At 41.5% G+C, this 20,311-nt stretch overlaps 1 protein-coding gene across 1 annotated transcript in view; it reads right to left on the reverse strand.

Annotated features, from left to right (window-relative positions):
* Nucleotides 1-20,311, reverse strand: part of PLA2G15 (phospholipase A2 group XV) — a 40,030-nt gene that overhangs the window by 16,860 nt on the left and 2,859 nt on the right. Inside the window, exons 2-3 of the mRNA XM_025198438.1 lie at nucleotides 14,149-14,214; nucleotides 6,668-6,843 (exon numbers count right to left, since the gene is read on the reverse strand). Coding sequence (XP_025054223.1) covers nucleotides 6,668-6,843; nucleotides 14,149-14,214 — 242 coding nt within the window. The remainder of the gene's footprint in view (nucleotides 1-6,667; nucleotides 6,844-14,148; nucleotides 14,215-20,311) is intronic.

Below are 20,311 nucleotides of genomic sequence, written 5' to 3' on the forward strand. Positions count from 1 at the left end.
GAAGTGGGGTTTAAGAATACCTTTCCAGCTGAAAGTATTTGGAATTGCTGTAACCAATAAAACAAACAAACAAACAAACAAAAAAGACATCTATGGAAATGTACACAGAGATATTAAGTATTTGGTAGGTACCATTCAAATCCACTTGAGACTCATGGAACTGTGAATGTCTTTTCACCAGATCAACAGCTCTGGAATCCAGACTTTTTACCCCACAGCATCAGCTCTAAAAAAATTGATTGATACCTGAAAATTGTTAACCAAATATTTTGTCAAGTCCCAGATAAAACGTGATAACTTAAGGAAAAAAAAGTGAAAAGGAAACAACGACTGAGGGGAAACAACTGCAAAACCAAATCGCTAAGGCAATGCAAACATATTCCAACTGTATTTCTCTATTGGTCCACAAAACAGGAAATACGGTGAGTACATGCTTGCTTCTCTCAGGTTGCTTTACTTAATAGGACATTTGGCTGGTCGTTCAGCAGAAAAGTAACAAACAAAGTTATAAATAAGCCACTCAAGACTATATTTACACCACACATACCAAAGCTGGGAAACCCATTTATAATACAGATTGCGTTTAAGAATACTGTTTGTATGGTTCTATGGTTGTCTTAGAGAATCAATATGAAAAGCCTTTGCCCAAAAAAGCTATCAACTACAAAAGATTTGTGCCACCATATAAATAAAACGTATCAAGCAAGCAAGCAAGCCAGCCAGCCATCTTTCATGATACATCATTCAGTCTGATTTTCCAACTTGTAGAAAACATTTTCTATTTGCAGCTGAGCGATTTCATGAACTGCATTTGTGATCTTTGCCCTACGCATAGCTTATAGGGCTGTATGAAATTTCACCGGCTGTTTTGATTCAACAGTTTCAACTCATTTCAAACTGGAAACAGCAAAATAGAATTGAAATGAAGTGCTTCAAAACAGCCTCGAAACAAAATGAGCCTAGTTAAAATGTTTCAAAGCAGCCAGCAGGCAGGTGGTGGGAGACGGGGGAGAACCAGGGCTGTACTCCCAGCAGCTCTGTAGCCCCATGTGGCTCAGCCGGGTGGGGATTGGAGCCCTGGCTCTCCCTGCCTCCCGCAGCCGGGCTGCAGGAAGCCAATCACAGCACAGGGGAAGGGAACTTAGCCCAGGCTCAGTTCCCCTCCCCAGCCCTACAAAAAATCAGGCTGGGGAAGGCAACTCAGCCCAGCTGGCCTTCCCCAGCCTGATCCTAGCACTGGGGAAGGGAACTGAGTGATCAGGTTCAGCTCCCGCTCCCTTCCCTAGCTCCCTGGTTCCAGGTGGCAGCACCCAGCTTCCCTCCTTCATCTGGCAGGCAGATTGGGGGCCCGCAACGCCAGGTAGATTGACACAGCCCCCACAGGCCTCCCAGGGTTGCAGGCTCCCAATCTGCCTGCCAGATTGGAGGCCGTTTCGAGTTTCCCCATTAGCGTATGGGTGAAGCGATGAAACAGCGTTACTGGTTGGACAAAATGGAACAGTTTCAAATAGAAATGAAATTTGAAATGAAACACTGTTCCATCGAAACCTCGAAACTCAAGTCAAAATGGTAAAGTGCCATTTTGCAAAGCCCCAATAGCTTACACTATGCTAAAAAAATTATGAATTACACTTCCAATTGCTGTTTAGAGTTTGCTTCTATCATGTGTATATCCAAAGTTAAACTTTAAAGTTGCACAAGGACTTTATAAATACAGAGACTGTACACACACTTTTTTTTTTTTAAACCTTCAGGTCTGAAAATAAAAGTCTGTATTTTATATGCGATACCTTAATGTTTTAAAAAGCCATTATGTAAGGTAAGATCAAAGTTAATATTTTAACCAGATTTGAAAAGAATCAAAAAGTTCCGTGTACTATTTTTTGCACTCACACAAAATTTGCTAATATTTTCATACAAGCACAGGACCCATGACTTGAAGCAATAACCACCTGTAAACCTTTCAAAAGTTTATAGACAATAAAAAAAATTTTGAAGAAAAAGAGGCATGAGGAGTTAAAAGATTTTTAGACCATTTTATGCTTCAAAAGACAACAGACCCCCTCCCCCATTTCTTATAATAGTATTAGCATGGTTATGACTCAGCAGTTTCAGTAACCAATGTCACGCAGAGTGATATACATGCACACATGAACAACTGTCTTTCAATTTTGAGGTCAAATGATTAAGTACCAAGTTACGGATGGGTTTATTAAGCATAGGTGTTAGCACAAATCCAGACTGGGACCCAGGATAAACTTACATTTTAGCTTCTTTAAAAATGGAAGTAGAACAGCGGCAGCTCAGAAGCATACATTAGGTGTTACACAGAGTAACTTATGACTACTTGATTCTGTAGGGATAGACATGCATCAAAACCACCCCAATTTTGACCCTGAATGAAGCAAAGTTCAAGTCAGGGTGATTTCACTAACTTGTATCACTACAGGATCCTGAAAACTTAACAGTTTTACCAGAACAGCTTTTACCAGTGTAATTTGCTACAGCCACAATTGTTACTCTTGTTACCCTCCACCACACTTAGAGACAGAGACATAATAAGACACCTTGTACTCTTTAAATGTTAGATGATCAGCTACTACGCTTGGCTTTTTTGTAATACTGCAATTATTTCAGCCCTGAAACCTCTGGGGAATGGACACCCACACCCCACCCCCCATGCCTACCCTGACTTTCAAGATGCCCATGTTTTAAAAACTTGAGCAGTTAATAGGACAGAATGCTCAATACATTACTCCAGCCCCCTTCAGATTATTTTAAATCCAGGCACCAAGGAAAAAAAAAAAAAAACAAACACACACACACACACAGGAAGTTAACAGTTCTCTCTCTAAGCAGTACTTTCCCTCCTTCCAAAAGCAAAGACCAAGATTACTAACCTGAAGAAAAAACAGCAGCCAAGTTCTCACCTATACCCCAAGCCGAGCCAGCTGGGTGCATTTAAACCAGGCATGGGAAATTACTTCAGCTGGAGGGCCACTTAAATTTCACACATCTTTCAGAAGATATCATTTTAAATAAATCATCTAATTTTTAGTATAATATATGGTTAAATTTTAAATGTTGATTCTTTGTATTTCAAAAAAAAAAAAAAATTATGATGAATTTTTTTTTTTTTTTTTTTGGGAGGGGTGTATTGAGACTATTGAATAAAGTCTTACTCTTGTATGTTGTGTAAGGGGAGTGGGGGGCTGTGCTAGGTCCCAGGAGCTGACCAGGGATGGAGGAGGAAGACAGGTGCACATGCAGTAGAGCTCACCCAGGCAGGATGCTGGTGCATTTCTGCATGCAGCTGCCCACATGGGGCTGAATCCCACCTGCTCCCATCTGCACCCACCCCCATCCTATGTCCTCCAGACAGCATCACCCCAGCCCCAGCCAGCATACAGAGTTTCCTGATGAGGCCGCTGCCAGCACAGCTGCAACCACCAAGTACTGCTTAGCTTCCCCTGCCTCCACTGATGACTCCTATGCTGCTCCAGGCAGCAGGTAATCTGTGGGGATTCATACTGGCCTGCAGACACCCAACCACGCCAGGGGTAAGCTGCAGTCAGGTGGCTCCTCCTACAGCACATGGGACTCCAGCGCCAGGCTGCCTTCCACCCACTTGGCCACCCTCACGTGGCTGCTCATCATGTCGAGCAGGCAGAGTGGATGGAAGACAGCTGGGAGTTGGAACTGGAGTGCCACGCACTGGGCAGAAGTCACCCAGCTGCAGCTTCCCTGCCTGGCTGAACATTTGCCACCCAGCATGTTTTCACAGCTTCCCCATGCTTCTTACCTGCTGCCCAGAGCAATGCAGCAGAGGCAGGAGGAAGCTGCTGGAGGCGGGGGGTGGGGGGGGTTGTTGAACAGTATCTGGGCAGCATCCCCACTGGAAAGTTGTGCGCACTGGCCAGGGTTGGGACAATGCAGTCTGGCAGGGTGAGAGGGAGGGGCAGGAATCTGGTGCTGGCTGCCCCAGGCAGGAGCAGGTGGGCTTGACCCTATGGGGCAGCTGGCTGAATACAACCAATTGGTGGGTGCCCACCAACGCACCGGGTACAAAAATCAGTCGGTGGGCCGGATCTGGCCTGCAGGCTATAATTTTGCCCACCCCTGGTTTAAAACGCACCTGAAATCAACAATAGGCATGTGAAGACAGAGTTAGGAACAGTCAAGTAAGAGCAGAATTAATTCCAATTTCTTAGGGTGATCTCTTTTATTGGACCAACTAGGTAGTTGGTCCGAAGTTAGACGAGTTCTCAAATGCAAGTTCTTTGTCATGTCTCTAATCACAGGAAGTTGTAGTGCGCAGGTTTGTTATTACCCTGAAATAGAACAGTTTTCTGATAAGCATACTGTTAGGTTTACAATAATTTAGATTATTAGGAAGTATTAGCTTTACAGCTGAATACAAGGCATGACCTGTGGCCTAGCAATGCAGCTGACCACAAGGCAGATTGATAGCTAAGCCTTTGCTTGTGTCAAATAATCATTTTAACTGTATTAAGCATTTTCTGAGTTAAAAGCAGCAAGTATCTCTGTGTCTGTGTGCTGAAAAATCAGCTACAGCAAGAAGTAAGATAAGACAGGGAAACCATTGTTCTGGGTGCACTGGTTGTGTCCTTGAGAAGTATCTACTACTGTGTAAGGTTTTGCTAACATATTATAATGTTACTGTTACTTAACTTTTAGCTTTTAAAAAAGTGCTAGTTCAGCTTAATAGAAATATGCTGTTACAAAGATTTGAAAAGCACCGCCCAAGTATTGCTTTTTTTTGTTAACCATGAAGTCTTGCCTTGTTATAATAAGTATAAAAGATCACCTCACCCTTAGGGGGGGGCCATTTTGCCTTTTGCTGGCTTTATGGTCTTTGCTCGAGCAAATAAACAGCTGTCTTTCTTTACCCGCGTTGTCTGTCAATCAAATTACAGCTAGACAACGAACCTTAGGGAGGTTTCTCCCACCACAAAGTCATGCACAGTGTAGTAAAGAAACAAAAAACTACTTTGAAGACATGTCTTCTGGGCATCTCTACATTAGACCACTTATTTTTTTTCCCCCCTCTGAGGAACTTAATACATTTGTTAAGGCTACAGTGAATGTTCCCCACATATTGGATCCATCAATTAAAAGAAGAGATAAGCAGGGATCTACTTAAAGCATGCCAAGGTGAAGGAAGAGTCATGGGCTGCTCCAGGCACCTAGCACCATTTTCACTGTTTTTTCCTGGCAATCCCCCTCTCCCCCCACCACTGATTGTCTAAGAGGCCCTGGCAGCCCTGCCCCTTGCCACTGATCAACAAAGAAGCTGTTCTTTGTTTTGAAGTTTCCATGAAAATCCTGAAATTGTAATTTGAGTTGGTCCCTACAGTTAAACTGCAGTGGAGGCTATTTTTAATCCAGAGGAATTAATTACAATTCATAGCTTCAAAAGCTCTATCTATATTACATTCAAAGGGGAAATGATTGGAGTTAAACTATCTTAAATTGAGCGAGGCCATCAAGCCTACCTCGGCTGGGGCCAAGGGAATGGAATAGGGGTTTTGGGGGTATACAGCAGAATCCAGAGTTGTCCAGTGAAACTATTATGAAGGGAAACATCCCTATACTGGAGTATGACACTGCACACTACCTGTGACTACTGTGGTTTATTTTTGTTTGTTTGTTTTACCTGTTAGTTGGTGGCATTAACTGTTACAAGACGGATGATATTCAAAAGAACATAGTATTTCCTTATCTGTTTCCAAATGCAGTCAGATGCTGACACAAACTAATGTGTTCATAAGTATTTGGAGTCTTGGCTATAAGGCCCATCTATACCTAGCACATTGAGACAGGTGAGGGGTTTTAACAATTCCTAAATTTTTAGCATTTTACTTGTGGAAAAACCTTCATAAAATTCACCTCCCTCAGGTGGTCCAAAGTTCATAATTTAGAGCAGCTTTCAACTGCGTTAAAGAGCAAGATTGCGAAGAACTAACACCCAACTGGTATGAAGTACACAGTAAAATTTTAGAGCAGGTTAAATTTTATTAGTGTAGAAACAGACAAATTGGGTAAATCATAGCCTTTAATGCTGTTAAAGTTTGATCCTTTTCTAGGCAACCTACCTAACCAAGTAGGTTTTTGTTCCGTTACAGATTTTTATCCAATTCCGCACCTTACTTGTGCACAACAACTGACCTGAGAGAATATAGCTTGCCCGTCTCTCAGGTCAGTCCTTGTGCACAAGTAAGGTGCTGAATTGGATAAAAATCTGCAATGGAACAAAAACCTACTTGGTTAGGTAGGTTGCCTAGAAAGGGAACAGTCTTTAATGCTGTTAAGGTTTATGACTTAGCCAGATACACACACCTCTCCATGCAACAAGCTCAGCACATACATGGCAGGCATATACAGTACTACAATACAGACATTAATATTTGTACATTGGCTTTGATTTGCCAAGAAGTTTGTACAACTTTTGAATTGAAGTTATTTGGTCATGAAGCAGATTTTGTATTTCTATGGTGGAATCTAGGCCTCTTCTTCAAGAAATATCACAAAAAATACATGCCAAGTAACTGAGAATAAAATAGGCCTGGTAGTGGAAAAAGTTATCTTCCTCAGTTTCATGCTATACACTGACCTAGTATTTTGTTTTACAGGGCTCTGATCCTACCTGATATTGTCGATCCAGCAGTCAATGATGACAGGCAGCAGCAATTCTAAATTCAGCCAGAGAGTAAAGTAACTTTCTGTCTTCTTGGAGCAGAGGTAGTGTACCACTGTGGGTTTGTCAAGTTTTGCTTCCAATTGGTTACCCAAATCCCCTGGGACTATAAGAAACGTATGAAAAGAAGAAATATATTAAAAATCAGACAGTTAAAAACCCTGTTCACTATGAATATACACACACACACACACACTGTTCCCCACGGTACTTTCACCTTTGTATTCTGTACAAATGTAATTGTGTTTCCACGTCAACCAAGATACTTGATAATGATAAGTAAATGGAAGGAGGGCATTACACAAGCTTAAAGTACTGGTCACAAGTGACCATTTGCATTTTCAGAAACTCCCAACTTCAAAAATATTCCCCATAGGCATTTATGAATTATCTTGACAACCAAATTGGGACAGGATGTCTTAGGCTATGGCAATCAGAAGCAGTTTCTCTCAAAGACTTTTCAAGAGAATGTGTCCCCCAAAAGGAGTCATCTGCAAGGTTTTGGTTGGGGGGGGGGGGGGGGGGGGGGGAAAAAAAAAAAAAAAAAAAAAAAAGCTTTTCCTACAGAGTATTGCAACTCTAATCAATATACAAATCCTTCAGTTTTTACCAATATCTGCAAACTTATTTTATTTCAGGAGTTTGTTTGTTTTTTTATTCTTTTATATACTGGTTAAACAGGTTGTATTTTAATGATCTATGCACTTTCCTTTACATCCAGATTTTGGAACTGTTTAAACACGGATGTCATGACTAACAGGATCTATAGCAACTCAATATGCATCTGTGCTGTCAAACTATTTCACTGGAATACCATTTCTTATTCATTCATTCTACAAATTAAGTGACAGAAACACCGAATTCCAAATTGAAGTCAAGCACGCATCAAAAACTTCCAGTACAGCAGCAAATAGCAAATGGAATTCCTCAAGTTCTGCTACAATTTTAGCCACTTCTTACAAAGAAAGATGACAGCAAGCTAGAAGGTCCTTTGACTGGAAAATTCCTCTGAAGTTACGACAAAAATTAAAGTTAGCCTACAATGTGCTCTCAGACTGAACTCATTTTGATATTATTACATTCGATAGTGGGAGTATCTGGTTAAATACAGCTTAAGTGCCAGAAATAAGACCAGTCCTTCCCCATTTGGGGTTGCAATCCCCACAGTTTGGGAACCACTGAATTAGATCCTGTAGCACCTTACAGTAAAACCTGCTATAAACGATCAGACTGCAAAAATGTATTTCCATTATCTCCTAATGCCATTTTCTAATACTATATAGGCCAGATTAGGTCTCAGCTTCAGCTAAGGCCATGAACAGGCAATACTTTTGTTACATTATAGAAGTTGAGGGTACAATAAACATAACCCCCCCCACAGTGCTACAAAACTGGTGCAAGCACTACAATAACATAGGGTTTCTCTGCAGTGTTACTTTTTGTAGCCAATTTTGTAACTTGTTTGTAGATTTTACAGAACTGCACAGATGTATAAATAAGAGTATAAACTCAAAAAAAAAAAATCTCAACCTTGAAGAACTTACAATTCAGAAGTTTACTACTATATGTAGCATAATTTCATACAATTATACAACGGAAGAAGTACGGACAGGAAACAGTTGTCTTTTGGTCAGGCTAGATAGAAATAGCTGTCACCGAGTTTAGTGGATGAGCCTTGATGTTATGGGACAAGAAGCAATGCTATGGTAATGCGAATTCCCTACGTTCTCCACTCAGCCAGACCTGCCCCTCCCTCCCCCAACTGAGGGGATTTGGGCTGACTGAGCATGAAAGTAGGGCTTTCTTGCTTATCGAGAGGCACCCCAAGATTCCCCAGGTGCCCCTCTAAGCACAGAAAGCAGGCAGCTGCTTCAGGGGCCTTTAAGCTCCCAGAGCCCCTGCCAGTGGCTAGTGTGCAGGTATCTCAGGCTGTCAGTACTCTCCTGCCAGAGGTAACGAGCATCTGTCACAATAAAGCAGCAGCATCTAGAGCTACTTTTTGTCACAACACTGATCTTCTTTGATGTGGTGCAACAAAGGGTAGTAATGTCTACTGGTGGCTCACAATTTGTGCCACCATAAAGAATGTTATGGTGGCACAAATGGGACATCAGGTAACATCTATTTCCACCCTCATATGTGTTTGTCAGATCACATTTGATTGGTCTGTCCACACTTCAATAACAAAACAGTAACACGCTAAGTGTTTTTCTTTTTAAAGCATGCCATGGAGACTTAGGACTTTGCCATTCAAAGCAACATTTTATCCAAGGAGAAAAGGTCAGTATTTATGTGATCAGTTTAGTACCCCAACTTATGCAATTTTTATATATCACACCTCCAACATCTTTCCACATAACACCCCCCCCCCCCCCCGGGCCTCTAATATAATACCCAGAATTAATCATGTTTAATCTCTCCCACTTTACAGCATGGTTTCAGATACCACCCCTTTCCCCCACTAGTCTCACAGGGTACCCTATGCAGTCAACTGAGGACAACTTGAAAGTCTGTCTTACATAAACAAAAGCAGTCACACAAAGCCTTACTGCAACAGATTGGCATAACTGGCCTGGGGGCTCCTTAAATCTGTCTCAGAATGAATGTTTCTATGAAGAGCAGGAAAACAAGTTATAGAAGGATAAACAGCTGGTAGGAAACAGGCAGAGCCAAACTTCAGTTACATGCAAGTGAAAGTGTGTCTTTTGGCACTGTGCTTATGGAGAAGATCCAAGGAGAGAGGTGTGAAATGGGAAAAGTATCCATGGTGCTGCACTTTCCAGCTGAATTGTTGGGCGTGTTAATTTATAGCAGAATTATCACATGAACTCACTAGAATACTCTTTCAATTTAAGCATTATCCTTATAAAATGCTGCCCAAGTCAGCAAAGAAAACAAGTGGGCTGAATAAAGTGCTCAGATTTCCCCAGTAGTGGGCAAATAACACGTTAAATAATTTTTTGTTTAAACAACATTTTATTCTATACTGATTTATCAGCAGCAGAACATTCCCAGCAATCAGATGCTAAACTGTAGAAATAGAAAAAACATTCTTTTCCCACAGCTGTTTTCTGTGAAAATCTTAAGGCACATGCCTTGCTTAAAACCAAACTCCTGGGAGATCTCTGAAAGTTATTTTAGCAGTAAAAGACATCAACTGATGACCCAAGAGTGTTAAGGAGTATGTTCTTCCAGTGTATTCTTTAAAGGGAAAAGGAGTTGAAAGAATTAAAACAAGTCTGCTTCAGAGTTCATATATTTTTATGTTTATTCCAAGGGCTGGCAGCTTTTTTCAAGGGCCTTCTCTTCACCCCAGTGCAGCCACACAGCTGGGAGCACCAGCACTACCACAGTGTCTTCCAGCCCCCCAGCTGTGGTACAATCACAGCTTCCAATAGGAGGGGAGCTGTGCTGGGGTCAGGGAGCAGGAAGCTTCTTACACACAGCCCCTACTTCTCCCCACCTCCATCCAGCCCCTGGAAGCTGCGCTCACATCACACACAGCCTTAGAGGTGGGGGTTGGGGAGTAGAAGGGGGGAAACAGTACCAGCACCATTAGATCTCTGGTACTTTGATCTCCGTCCTTAGCCCTAGTGTACTTAAACAAGTTCACTTAAAATACAGAAACAACACATAAACCAGTATAAGTGATTGAAAACCAGTTCAAATCTGTAATACAACAGAAGTTCAGTGCACATAAACCACTATCAAAATGGCTGGAACCATTTTAAGATAACCTGGATGTAGTATCAGACTCAACTGATTTAGGTTAAATTGGTTAAACTTCTATCCCAGATCCTCTCCAGATTCAAATTAACTCACTCGTAGAATGCTTTGCATCTCCCCTACAAACTCCGCCCCCCCACAGGGTAGGTGGGCTAGCCTTGGCCTAAACTGTCTGCTCCAGCCAAGCAGGAAGGCATGCTCTAGCATTCCCCGGCTTCTGGCCTGGGCCACTGTAGGCCTGTGGCTGCATTTCCAGTCAGAAGTGAATGTCTGTTCAATCTACACAGCTTAGACTAACATGTAAAAATTGAATAGACTCAGCCTTGACTGTTGACTGTGTACACTTAGTAGGTTACAATTCATCTTAGGTCACAGTAAAGACCCTAACAGATGGAGAAGCTGTCATATTTCTAGCAATAGGGCATTGTAATATTGCATCATACCACTGAAAAAGTTTATTCAAGTTCAGGTCTCAGAATATCATAACATGCTGCTTAATTCTCTGCTTATACAACTGTAAGCCAACATGTTATTCCCAAAATGCCATGCCCATTTTGGCTTCTAGGCCAAATTCCTAACTAGAAGCACAACAAAACATAGGCCACGGACAAGTGTTCAATTCAGCTACCCCTCAGTGATCCCAGTCTGCAACTGGAGTGATCCTAGTCGGGGGGGGAAGGAAAGAAGGTGCATGGGGCAGTGGCTGCTCCACTCCCCCCAGCCCCTGGGAACCCCGGCCTGAGGAGTAGGCAGGAAGCCAGAAGCAGCTGCTCTCTGCTCAGCTCCTGGTGACTGGGAGCCAAGCAGAGCAAGCAATATGGCAAACCCCCAGCCCACTCCTCAGACTGGGAATTGCAAGTTAAATCTGAATCCAGAGGGGATCTGGGATAAGTTTAATACACCAGTTTAACCTAAAAATCAATTGAGTTTGATACTACAACCATCCAGGTTTACCTTATACTAGTAGGGGGCTCTACCCCACTATTCCAGTCCCCTCTTGAACCTGGAAGATCTTTCTCCCAGAAGGGGCATGGTTTCCCCTGAAGAAACTGCATAAATACTTAACATTCAGTTTCTACCAGGAGAGCAGCAATTCTCCTGATTGAAACAAACACCTGTATGTGCCCATAGTTAATATTTAGGTCAACACCAGTCAAGTTTTAGTGGCAGATCTGCTAAGAACACAAGACAAATAGATTGTCAGGAGTAGAAGACAAACTCAGGACTTTTGCTCAGATTAGAAGGCTCACAAGTCAGAAGTGGGAGCATAAATGTTAAAAAGCATTTAATTACTAGCTTCATTATACTTTATGTTAATTGTAGAGAATTTTCACTTGGGAATACAGGAACAAATTTACATTTACCACAAGCCAAACTAGGTTATAACATTTAGAAATGAAATGTTCTTGAGGACAGAAGTTACATTCCACTGTGCTGGACTCAAAGCAGAAGATATTAAAAGCTATATGTTAATGTATATTTATTTTTAATTTTCCCCCTCTATACCAATGGATAAACAGGGAATAAAAAAAAAAAAAAAAAGGTGGAAGACTGATAAAATTATTAATTGATATTGCATACAATTTTTCATTTAAAAACAAACAAAAAAAGGAGTTCACACCTACAGTGAATCCGTGAAAGGCTGCCAGCTTTGCTTATAAACTTCCAAAGAAGTGATCAACTAATCTTTGATTTACCTAGAGATATTTTTTCTGATTTACATATTGCCACTGATGGGGTTTCATCCCTATATACTCAACTAAAATTTTATAAAGATGTAGGTTGCAAGCTGCAAAATAAAATTCAAGAAAACTTATGGGGAAATAATAGAGCCAGCAATGCAAATTCAGATTTTTTCCCCCCTATATCCAAGAGACTGATGCATTATCTACAAACTTTACTCAAAATTTAAGAGCATTACAGTTTGGGGTGGAAGGCAAATCAGTGGGTTTTTGAATAGCAAACTATCAAGTAAATGGCTTCAGCAGAACACATGAAGGAAAGTAATGTAAAACATATGCATGCACAGAGTAGCTTTCCAATGCCCCCCATCCTTTTCTTTCCTTCACGTGGGGATCTGAAAAGCATTCCCTTTAAGTTCTGGATCATTTGTGGAACATACAAATGCTTCCAAGTAAAGGTGCATTTTGTGCCCATTTATTCTCTGTTGAAATGCTTACAGCAGAGCCATCAGCATCCCAGGATCTTACAGCTGCACCTCCAGAAATGTAATATACCTCATCCAATGCACCAAATGCCCTGATGGAAGATACGTAGGAGACACCAGACAACAACTGTGCACCAGAATGAATGCACACCGGAAATCCATCAAAGACAGAAATACCCAATTACCGGTGGGGGCACATTTCTCATGGGAGGGCCACTCTCTCTCCAATCTCTCAGTCTTGATCCTCAAGGGAAACTTACACAACACGTCCCAGAGACGAGCCTATGAGCTCCATATCATCAACCTCCTGGATACTACAGATCAGGGACTAAACATAGACATTGGATTTCTGATACATTACAATCTGCCTGGCAACTGACTCCCCAGCCCAGCCCCTGGCTTCTTTACTTTTCATTCCATCCAGGAAGAGCACACACCAACTGCTGCAGCTTCCTGAGCCTGACGAAGGGTTTTTGAACCCGAAAGCTTGCTTAATAACTATTCTCCAACTATTTGGGTTGGTCTAATAAAAGATATCAAATTCACCCAAGGAACCTTGTCTGTCTACATCTACCCAATACTTTTTCCATTTTCTAGTACATGTCCTTTTCACTGGAAAAGTTACAGAATATTAAGCACAGTTCTATTTTCAAGTCTGCAGGTACAAGCAATTAAATTAATGTACCTAAGTATCCTTTACTAAAGTCTGAAATCTTTGCTTGGGTATCAAAGGCTTTGCTAGTTTTGTGACTAGGTCAGTGCTTAAACCACTGAGATTTCTGTGAACAGAACAAAGCTCCCCATACCTCAAAGATCATTTTCAAAGGTTATTTAATTTATCAGATTAAATAATCAAATTTCACCATATTCTTATTTTCAGTGCTTGTAACTAGAAGTATAGGAAGACTTTTCAAGACAAGACAGTAACAGGTAAGTCTGGAGAAGAGACCATTGAGATTTCACAATAGATACAAAGTAACTGAAAGCGTCAGCTGCTCTTATACACTTTCCCCTAAAACACCTACAGGACTTGTTACACCTGTTGATCCATGTTAATGCTAGCTTGGAACAGAGATTGGTGTCGCAAATGTCATAACCAAATGAGTTGAGTGCCCCCGTCACAATAGAACTGCCCTGAATAACCGCAGTTACTTTCAAATTTGGTACGTTCTGCCTCATTAGCTATTCCCACCTGGCAGTCTGTTATTGGCTACTCTAAATGTATAAAAATCCATGCAGCTTCCGCCCAAGTCGGAGAGCTCTGAGTACATGGTAGAGTACGGAGAACTTTGCCACATGGCAGAGAAAAGCTGGCGGACTGATCACCCTCCAACATCTCCCCGTCACCGTCTGTTCCCGACGTATCCTTCATCCTGCATGCTTGTTTCTGTCTACAAACTCGCCGGTTACCTGTAACTATGCAAGCAACTCGTTACCTGTAACTACGTAAGCAACCTTACCACCTGCGTCGCAGCCACCAGCGGCGTAAGTAAAGTTAAAGTAAAAGTTATTTTGCAACCAATATGCCGTGTCCCACCTCTCCATCCACCAGCCGCCTGACGGCCGAGTAATCTACAATCCTCCTCAAGTCGGCTCTGGCCGTCTGAGACAGCAAAAAGGAGATAATCCATGTTAGGTTATATTTCTACATTTTAAATGCACATTCCTTGATGAACGAAATAACTCTTCAAAATCTTCTCACTGGGGGAACTTCAGCACCAAATCAGTTAAATAGCTGGGGGGGGGCTAACTGAAAGTGCCCAGAGCATCACATGTGTCAGCATCCCTGCATTAAAAAATGGAGGCAGGGCACCTTAAAACTCAAGCTTGTTCGATGAGCTTTAGTTCAAAGCACCCCACCGCCATTTTTCAGCACGGGAACACCGATACACATGATACTGGAGTCTGCTGGAGTGCGGTAATTACCGCACTCCAGCAGCCTCGATCAATCAAGTAATTACAGTGCATCGAAGCAGCCTCCCTGCATGTGTATAGGAGCTCAAGGTTTCTTTTATCATACTGTACATCGTTTTCCAAAAAAGCCTCATTTGAAATCACTTATCAAAGCTGTTGGGGGAGGATGGCTCAAAAAGTTTGTTTATATGCCTAAAGAGAATGTGCCACAGAAAGTGCTTCTCTTTATAATTAAAAGCAAGGCACAAGAACTCACATGACACACAAGATATCTGAGGTCACATGATGCACAAGGAGTTAGCTGGCTAGATGTCAACAGTAAGATAACTGCACAAACACAGACCTTGGCTAGCAGTCAGCAGAAATTCACAGACAAGCCTCTTTTACATGTAGATCACTTACCAAGTCTTATTTAGGAGTCTTTCTAGAAATCTTTAGCCCAAAACCTAACAAGTTGTTTGCAGAAGGTTTGAGAACATTGCTATAGTAATTGTGTTGAGTTAGCTTTAAAAGGCAGAGTTCAGTGCAGGCTATCAGTTTCAAACTTGGTAAGCCAGTACGTAACAAGTGACTCCAAATGGGATACAAGCAAAAACAGTAAAATACTGTCAAGGATAAACAGTGTACGAACTTGCTCACTGATTGATCTGAGAATTTTAAACATAAGATGCACAACAGCAGTGTAACAAAAAGAAGAAAAACAAAAAACAAAACAAAAACACACATTAAGAGTGATGTTAAGCTTCTGTGTAATAAGTTTTACAGATACTGTATGCAACCTGCTTAGTGGGGTAAAATGAGGTAATGGTAAACTAACTGCATTAGGAGAATCTATTCAACTTGAGAAAATGCTGTTGGAACACCAACAGAAAAATAATAATGCCGACAGATAAACCAAGACCCAGAAATCATTAAAATCACTCCAAGGCAAAGGTCTAATGCAGGGGTAGGCAATTATTTTGGGCGGAGGGCCACTTACTGAGTTTTGGCAAGCCATCAAGGGCCACATGGCAGGCAGCCCAGGGCAGATTAATATTAATTTTCTAAATTTTTTAGGGGCCCCCATGGGCTGGAAAGAATGGCTTGGCAGGCTGCATCCAGCCAGCAGGCCACATTTTGCCCACCCCTTGTCTAATTCCAGGCCCAAAGTCACACAGAGCTGGTTACCAGAGGCTGCAGACATGGATCAAAACGACACTGGACAGTTAAAAGGCCTCTCTGAAGAGGGGAAGATGGGAGTTCAGACACAGAAACAGATCTGTGGAAGCATCTGAGTAAGAATAAGACCTGCCAAAACATCCAAAGGAATGTCAGCCATAAGGGGAACTCAACACACACACAAAGTGTTTGTTCTCTAAAATGCTTTAAATCTAAGAGAAAAAAACCATAACAAAAACAAGAAGTCTTTGCTTTTACAAAGACTTTTTGGTAACAAGAGGAAAGAAAACTGGAGATTCTGAACATAAGCATCAGCCTGGGCTGATCTAATCATGGTTAGCATGTGGGAGCTGCAAAAAATGGCTTAGTCAGACAGAGATTCATGTTAATTCCACTCAAAGACCCATTAAGGCTCAAGGCCTGAGGCTTCCTAAAAGGGGATGCACACAGCCCAACAACTGACAGCATAAAGCCTAATTCTGACCATCAAGTACAAAAGGACAAACAAAAAAAAACCTCACATTGCACAAGAATCAAAGTATTTGAGCTATCTCTCCTAGTTACTGCAGGGCAGGGCTTGTACCTATTACTAGAGTTAATTTCGGGGTTACAGATTGACAGCTATAACACTCAAAAAAGTGTCAGGTCTTGTTAACTTAAAACTTAACAAAAGATTAAGTTAGCAAAGTGACCTAAAGTTAACTTGCAAGTTTCTTATGCGTTAATATTAACTTTTTGCACACAAGTAAATTATGCACAAATATAGATAGTCAAACCTGCAAGGAGCAAACAGACTGTTTAAAGAGACAGCTTTTTGCTTTGAAAATGTTTGTTCAAGTGCTACACTTGTTTTTGCAATGCAATATGATAGAATCTCTATCAAGTGACTTAGGTGACAGGCTATGAGAATGTGATTTACTTAAGATTTGTTTCTCGCTACCTCAAACTAATTTATTACTACCTTGCTAAAAACACTAAGCTGGAAAACAGAAACCCTGAATTAACTATTCTTGGCATGGGCAGTTTTTGTTCCAGTTCTAGTTTGGTGGATTTTATTCTGCTTCAGATAAGTCTGAGATTAGCTAACTTCACTGTGTATGTATTTCCTGCCTTCTATTTTCTGTTTGCAGCATAAACCGAGAAAAGGTCCTTTGTCCGATTTAATTTAAACAAAAGAGATGTTTTAAGAACTAGAAGACTAAGGAACCTGATCAGAGTTAACTGATGTTTCATTATGGAGAAAGTGATTTCTTTACAGAGATTGAAATAATTCTTGTAAGGTTAAATTTCATTCAATTTATAAGTGTAGCTCAGTAAAAATTCTTCATCTTCTCATATTTTTGCATAGGAGAAGTATGGTTTTAGACATTGGGATTAAACTAAGTCAATGAGCTGCCTAGAAAGCCCTATTGTCTAACACAGAGGTGTCAAACATACAGCCAGTAAGATGGATCCAACCCACTGAGGTGGGTCATCTGGCAATTAAGATTGCTCCTGGCAGGGGGCAGGAGTGGCAGCAGCATTAACTCCTGGGCTCCCTGGATACTGAAACAGCAACTCGTGACAGCTGCAGGGCTGCTGCAGCCCATGGGTTTTCCAGAACCTGTAAAGCCTCCCACCTAGGGACCAACACTCCTAGCCTAATGAGTTAGGCACAGACAATGAAACTAGGATTTACCTAAACGATTAAAAAAAACAAAACAAAAAAAAAAAAAGCATTTTTAAAAAACCAAGCATCTAACATGTAAAACGCTTCTTACCATCATGTGCAGACCCTAGTTTAAAACTTCAGGTTTAACCTCAACTAACAATCTTTAAAAATATAAACCACAAGAGGATTATAAAATGCAAGCACAGTGTTGTCTTCTCTCCAGTGAAGACATACTTTGTAACATGTCAAAGTCAGAAGAGAAAATAATTATTCAGAAAGAAACTTAATAATGTGACATTAGTTTAAAATAACTATAGCCAGTTTCACAACTCTTTATCTGAAGTTAATAATTTTCAGAAATAAAAGCTGAGGATGGAAGGTTTGTGTAGAATGTAGGCAAGTAATTTAGCTGTTCGTTTTCATTCCTGTTGCTAAAAATTAAGACCACTTATGAAGTTTTTGTCCTCAGTCTCCAGCTCCGCATGATCCATGATCTTCTGCCACAAGTCCTGCAAAGCTCACAGGAAGGGGCGACCTCCAAGAACCAAGGAGCACTGAATTCATGTGATCATATCTGCTTCAAGCGTAAAACAGTAATATATTCTTTTTAAGAGGGTATTTATGATGAAAATGAGAGTGTGGAGGGAAGGCTGAGAAAACAAGCAAATCACTTGTTTCTTTGTATAAACTGGGTTTTCAAAGTCAACATGCTTACATAGCTCTACTTCACACAGCCGCTGCTTACATTTCCTTTTTCATGCACAGTTCTAGCATCAGTCCAATTTACCATCAAACATTTCCATGCATTTTTCCAGGTTGACCTCTACATTTGGGAGGCCCTCTCCAAACCATACTGCCAGCCACTGCCTGTCTCACTAGAGTGACCCCTAAAAGTTCATTTTTGCCCCATGTTCTTCTCCCTTGTTTGCACCCAAAACAAGGGAGATGAAAAACAAATGAACAATGAATGGGACCCACAAAGGTGTGCAAGCCTTGCAGAACTGACAAATGATCCACAGTTAGCCTCTTATTTCCCTTGGCTTTTGGCCTTTTGTCTTTTATCAGCTACATAAGAGCAAATTTAAACTAAGGCCTTCCAAAAAAATATAAACCCCAACAAAACATTATATTTTGATACTCAAAAATGAGCTGTTATTAACAGGTCCCTGACCTGAAAACTTTGCACCCTTTCAAAAACACAGACAAACAAAACAACTGTACGTGGTCATAATAGATTGCTTAAATTCTATCTTTTAAACATGAAGTTGGAAAGAGCTTATTTCCTGAGGATTGTTCCCATTATCCATCAAGTTAGGACTGATCAAAGCAAGGAGTCAGAAGAAAAAGGAGAAAAGGAAGCAAATGACAGCATAGGAACAAGTCAGAATATGAAGGTGGAGAAGTTCTAAAGGCTTTAGCTGAAATTTAGAGAAGAGCTTCAGCCACTCTGGTCACTCCCAATCATCTGCTTATCACACGACTGCTTTCAAATTTCATTTACCCATTGTGTGGCTGATATCCGATACTGGATCAGGGAGGACTATTCCCCTTCCAGTTGTATTCCAGTGCAAGCTTCTTTAGAATACATGTCAAAGTTTATTGCCAACGTACAATGTTAGGAAGAAAACTTGCTTCTAATGAGCAAAAACAGGACTGAAAGCAGATTGCTCTTCAGTCCTGGAGTTTAACACCAGACTGGTGTCCTTTCCCTCCCCCTGCCTTAATTCATCATGTCATCCAGCAAATTGGCCCAGAATCCACTTGAAGGTTGCAAGAGTCTCTGCACAGTAGTATATTGGATTACAGCTAGTTACAATTTAAAGCATTTATGTTTTTCAATAGTATTTTCTGTAAAGACTTGTCAAGCATCATCTGTAAGTCAAATAGACCTTGACCCCTGTGATATACCAGGAGATTCTTCTCCACTCTATTCTAAGATCACGTTGGCATAGCAAGAATGCAAGATGCGCCCAAGACATTCATAGTAGTGCTAACAAAGATTTACGTTAGTATCAAGAGCAAATGCATCTCTACTCAAGCTCCTTGGGGTACATTTTGCCATTACTATTCCCCTGAAGACCAAGGTGTCTGTAAACAGGCATGTGCCTAAGTAAGGGTTGGGAGCAAGCAAGCAAGGCTGGCAATTTTTTTTATTTTATTTTTTTTAAACAAAAGGCAAAAAAAAATAAAGCATTACTATGTTTTGAAAGCTTTATAAGCAAACACTTTGTATTTGCACAAGAAGTTCCAGCCTCCAGATCAGCACTTCTTTTCTCCATGAAATGTTCTCCAGAAGCAAATCTGGAATAGTCAAAACACTCCATCGTTTCATGTACATTTATCAGCTCCATTAGCTTACCCCAAGTGTTCCACATGCTTTGGAGTAGGACCAGCAACTATTTTAATCAACATGAATAACTGCTGGGGCCGGAAGCCTAAGCCTTGAACTGTATTCATTGGACTCGCAGGTATTTTCCTGGAAAGGAGCCGTTACGCTAACATGTTGCTGCCCCTGGGGCACTTTACACACTGCAGGCCACCAAAACACAGTCAGCACAGGGGGTGGATTTCAGCCAGCTTGTGAAGATGAGGGTGGAGAGAGCGCAGGCATTTCCCTAGGACTGCCCCCAGCATCCAAGAAGGCAAAGGACCCCGGGGGAAAACACACAAGGGAACGTAACGGGAGGATTCATTTATAGGTGTAGATCAATAAAATTCCTTTTCTCATATTTTTGCATGTGAGAATTATAGCTTAATCCCGATGTCTAGAGAGTCAGTGACCTGCCTAGAAAGCACCAGTGGAAAAGCCCCACGCTACCTCCATCCGCCGGCAGGAACCAGGCAGAGCTCCTCGCTCGCCTCCGGCCCCTGTGCTAGAGCTATGCAAACTCCCCCCTCAGCCCCCGACCCGAGTCCCAGCCCTCGGGCGCGTCCCAGGGCCGGCCGCCCGCTCCAGGGAGCTGGAGGCCGAGGCCCC

Source organism: Alligator sinensis, unplaced genomic scaffold, assembly GCF_000455745.1.
Source record: "Alligator sinensis unplaced genomic scaffold, ASM45574v1 scaffold97_1, whole genome shotgun sequence".
Taxonomy (NCBI): Eukaryota; Metazoa; Chordata; order Crocodylia; family Alligatoridae; genus Alligator; species Alligator sinensis.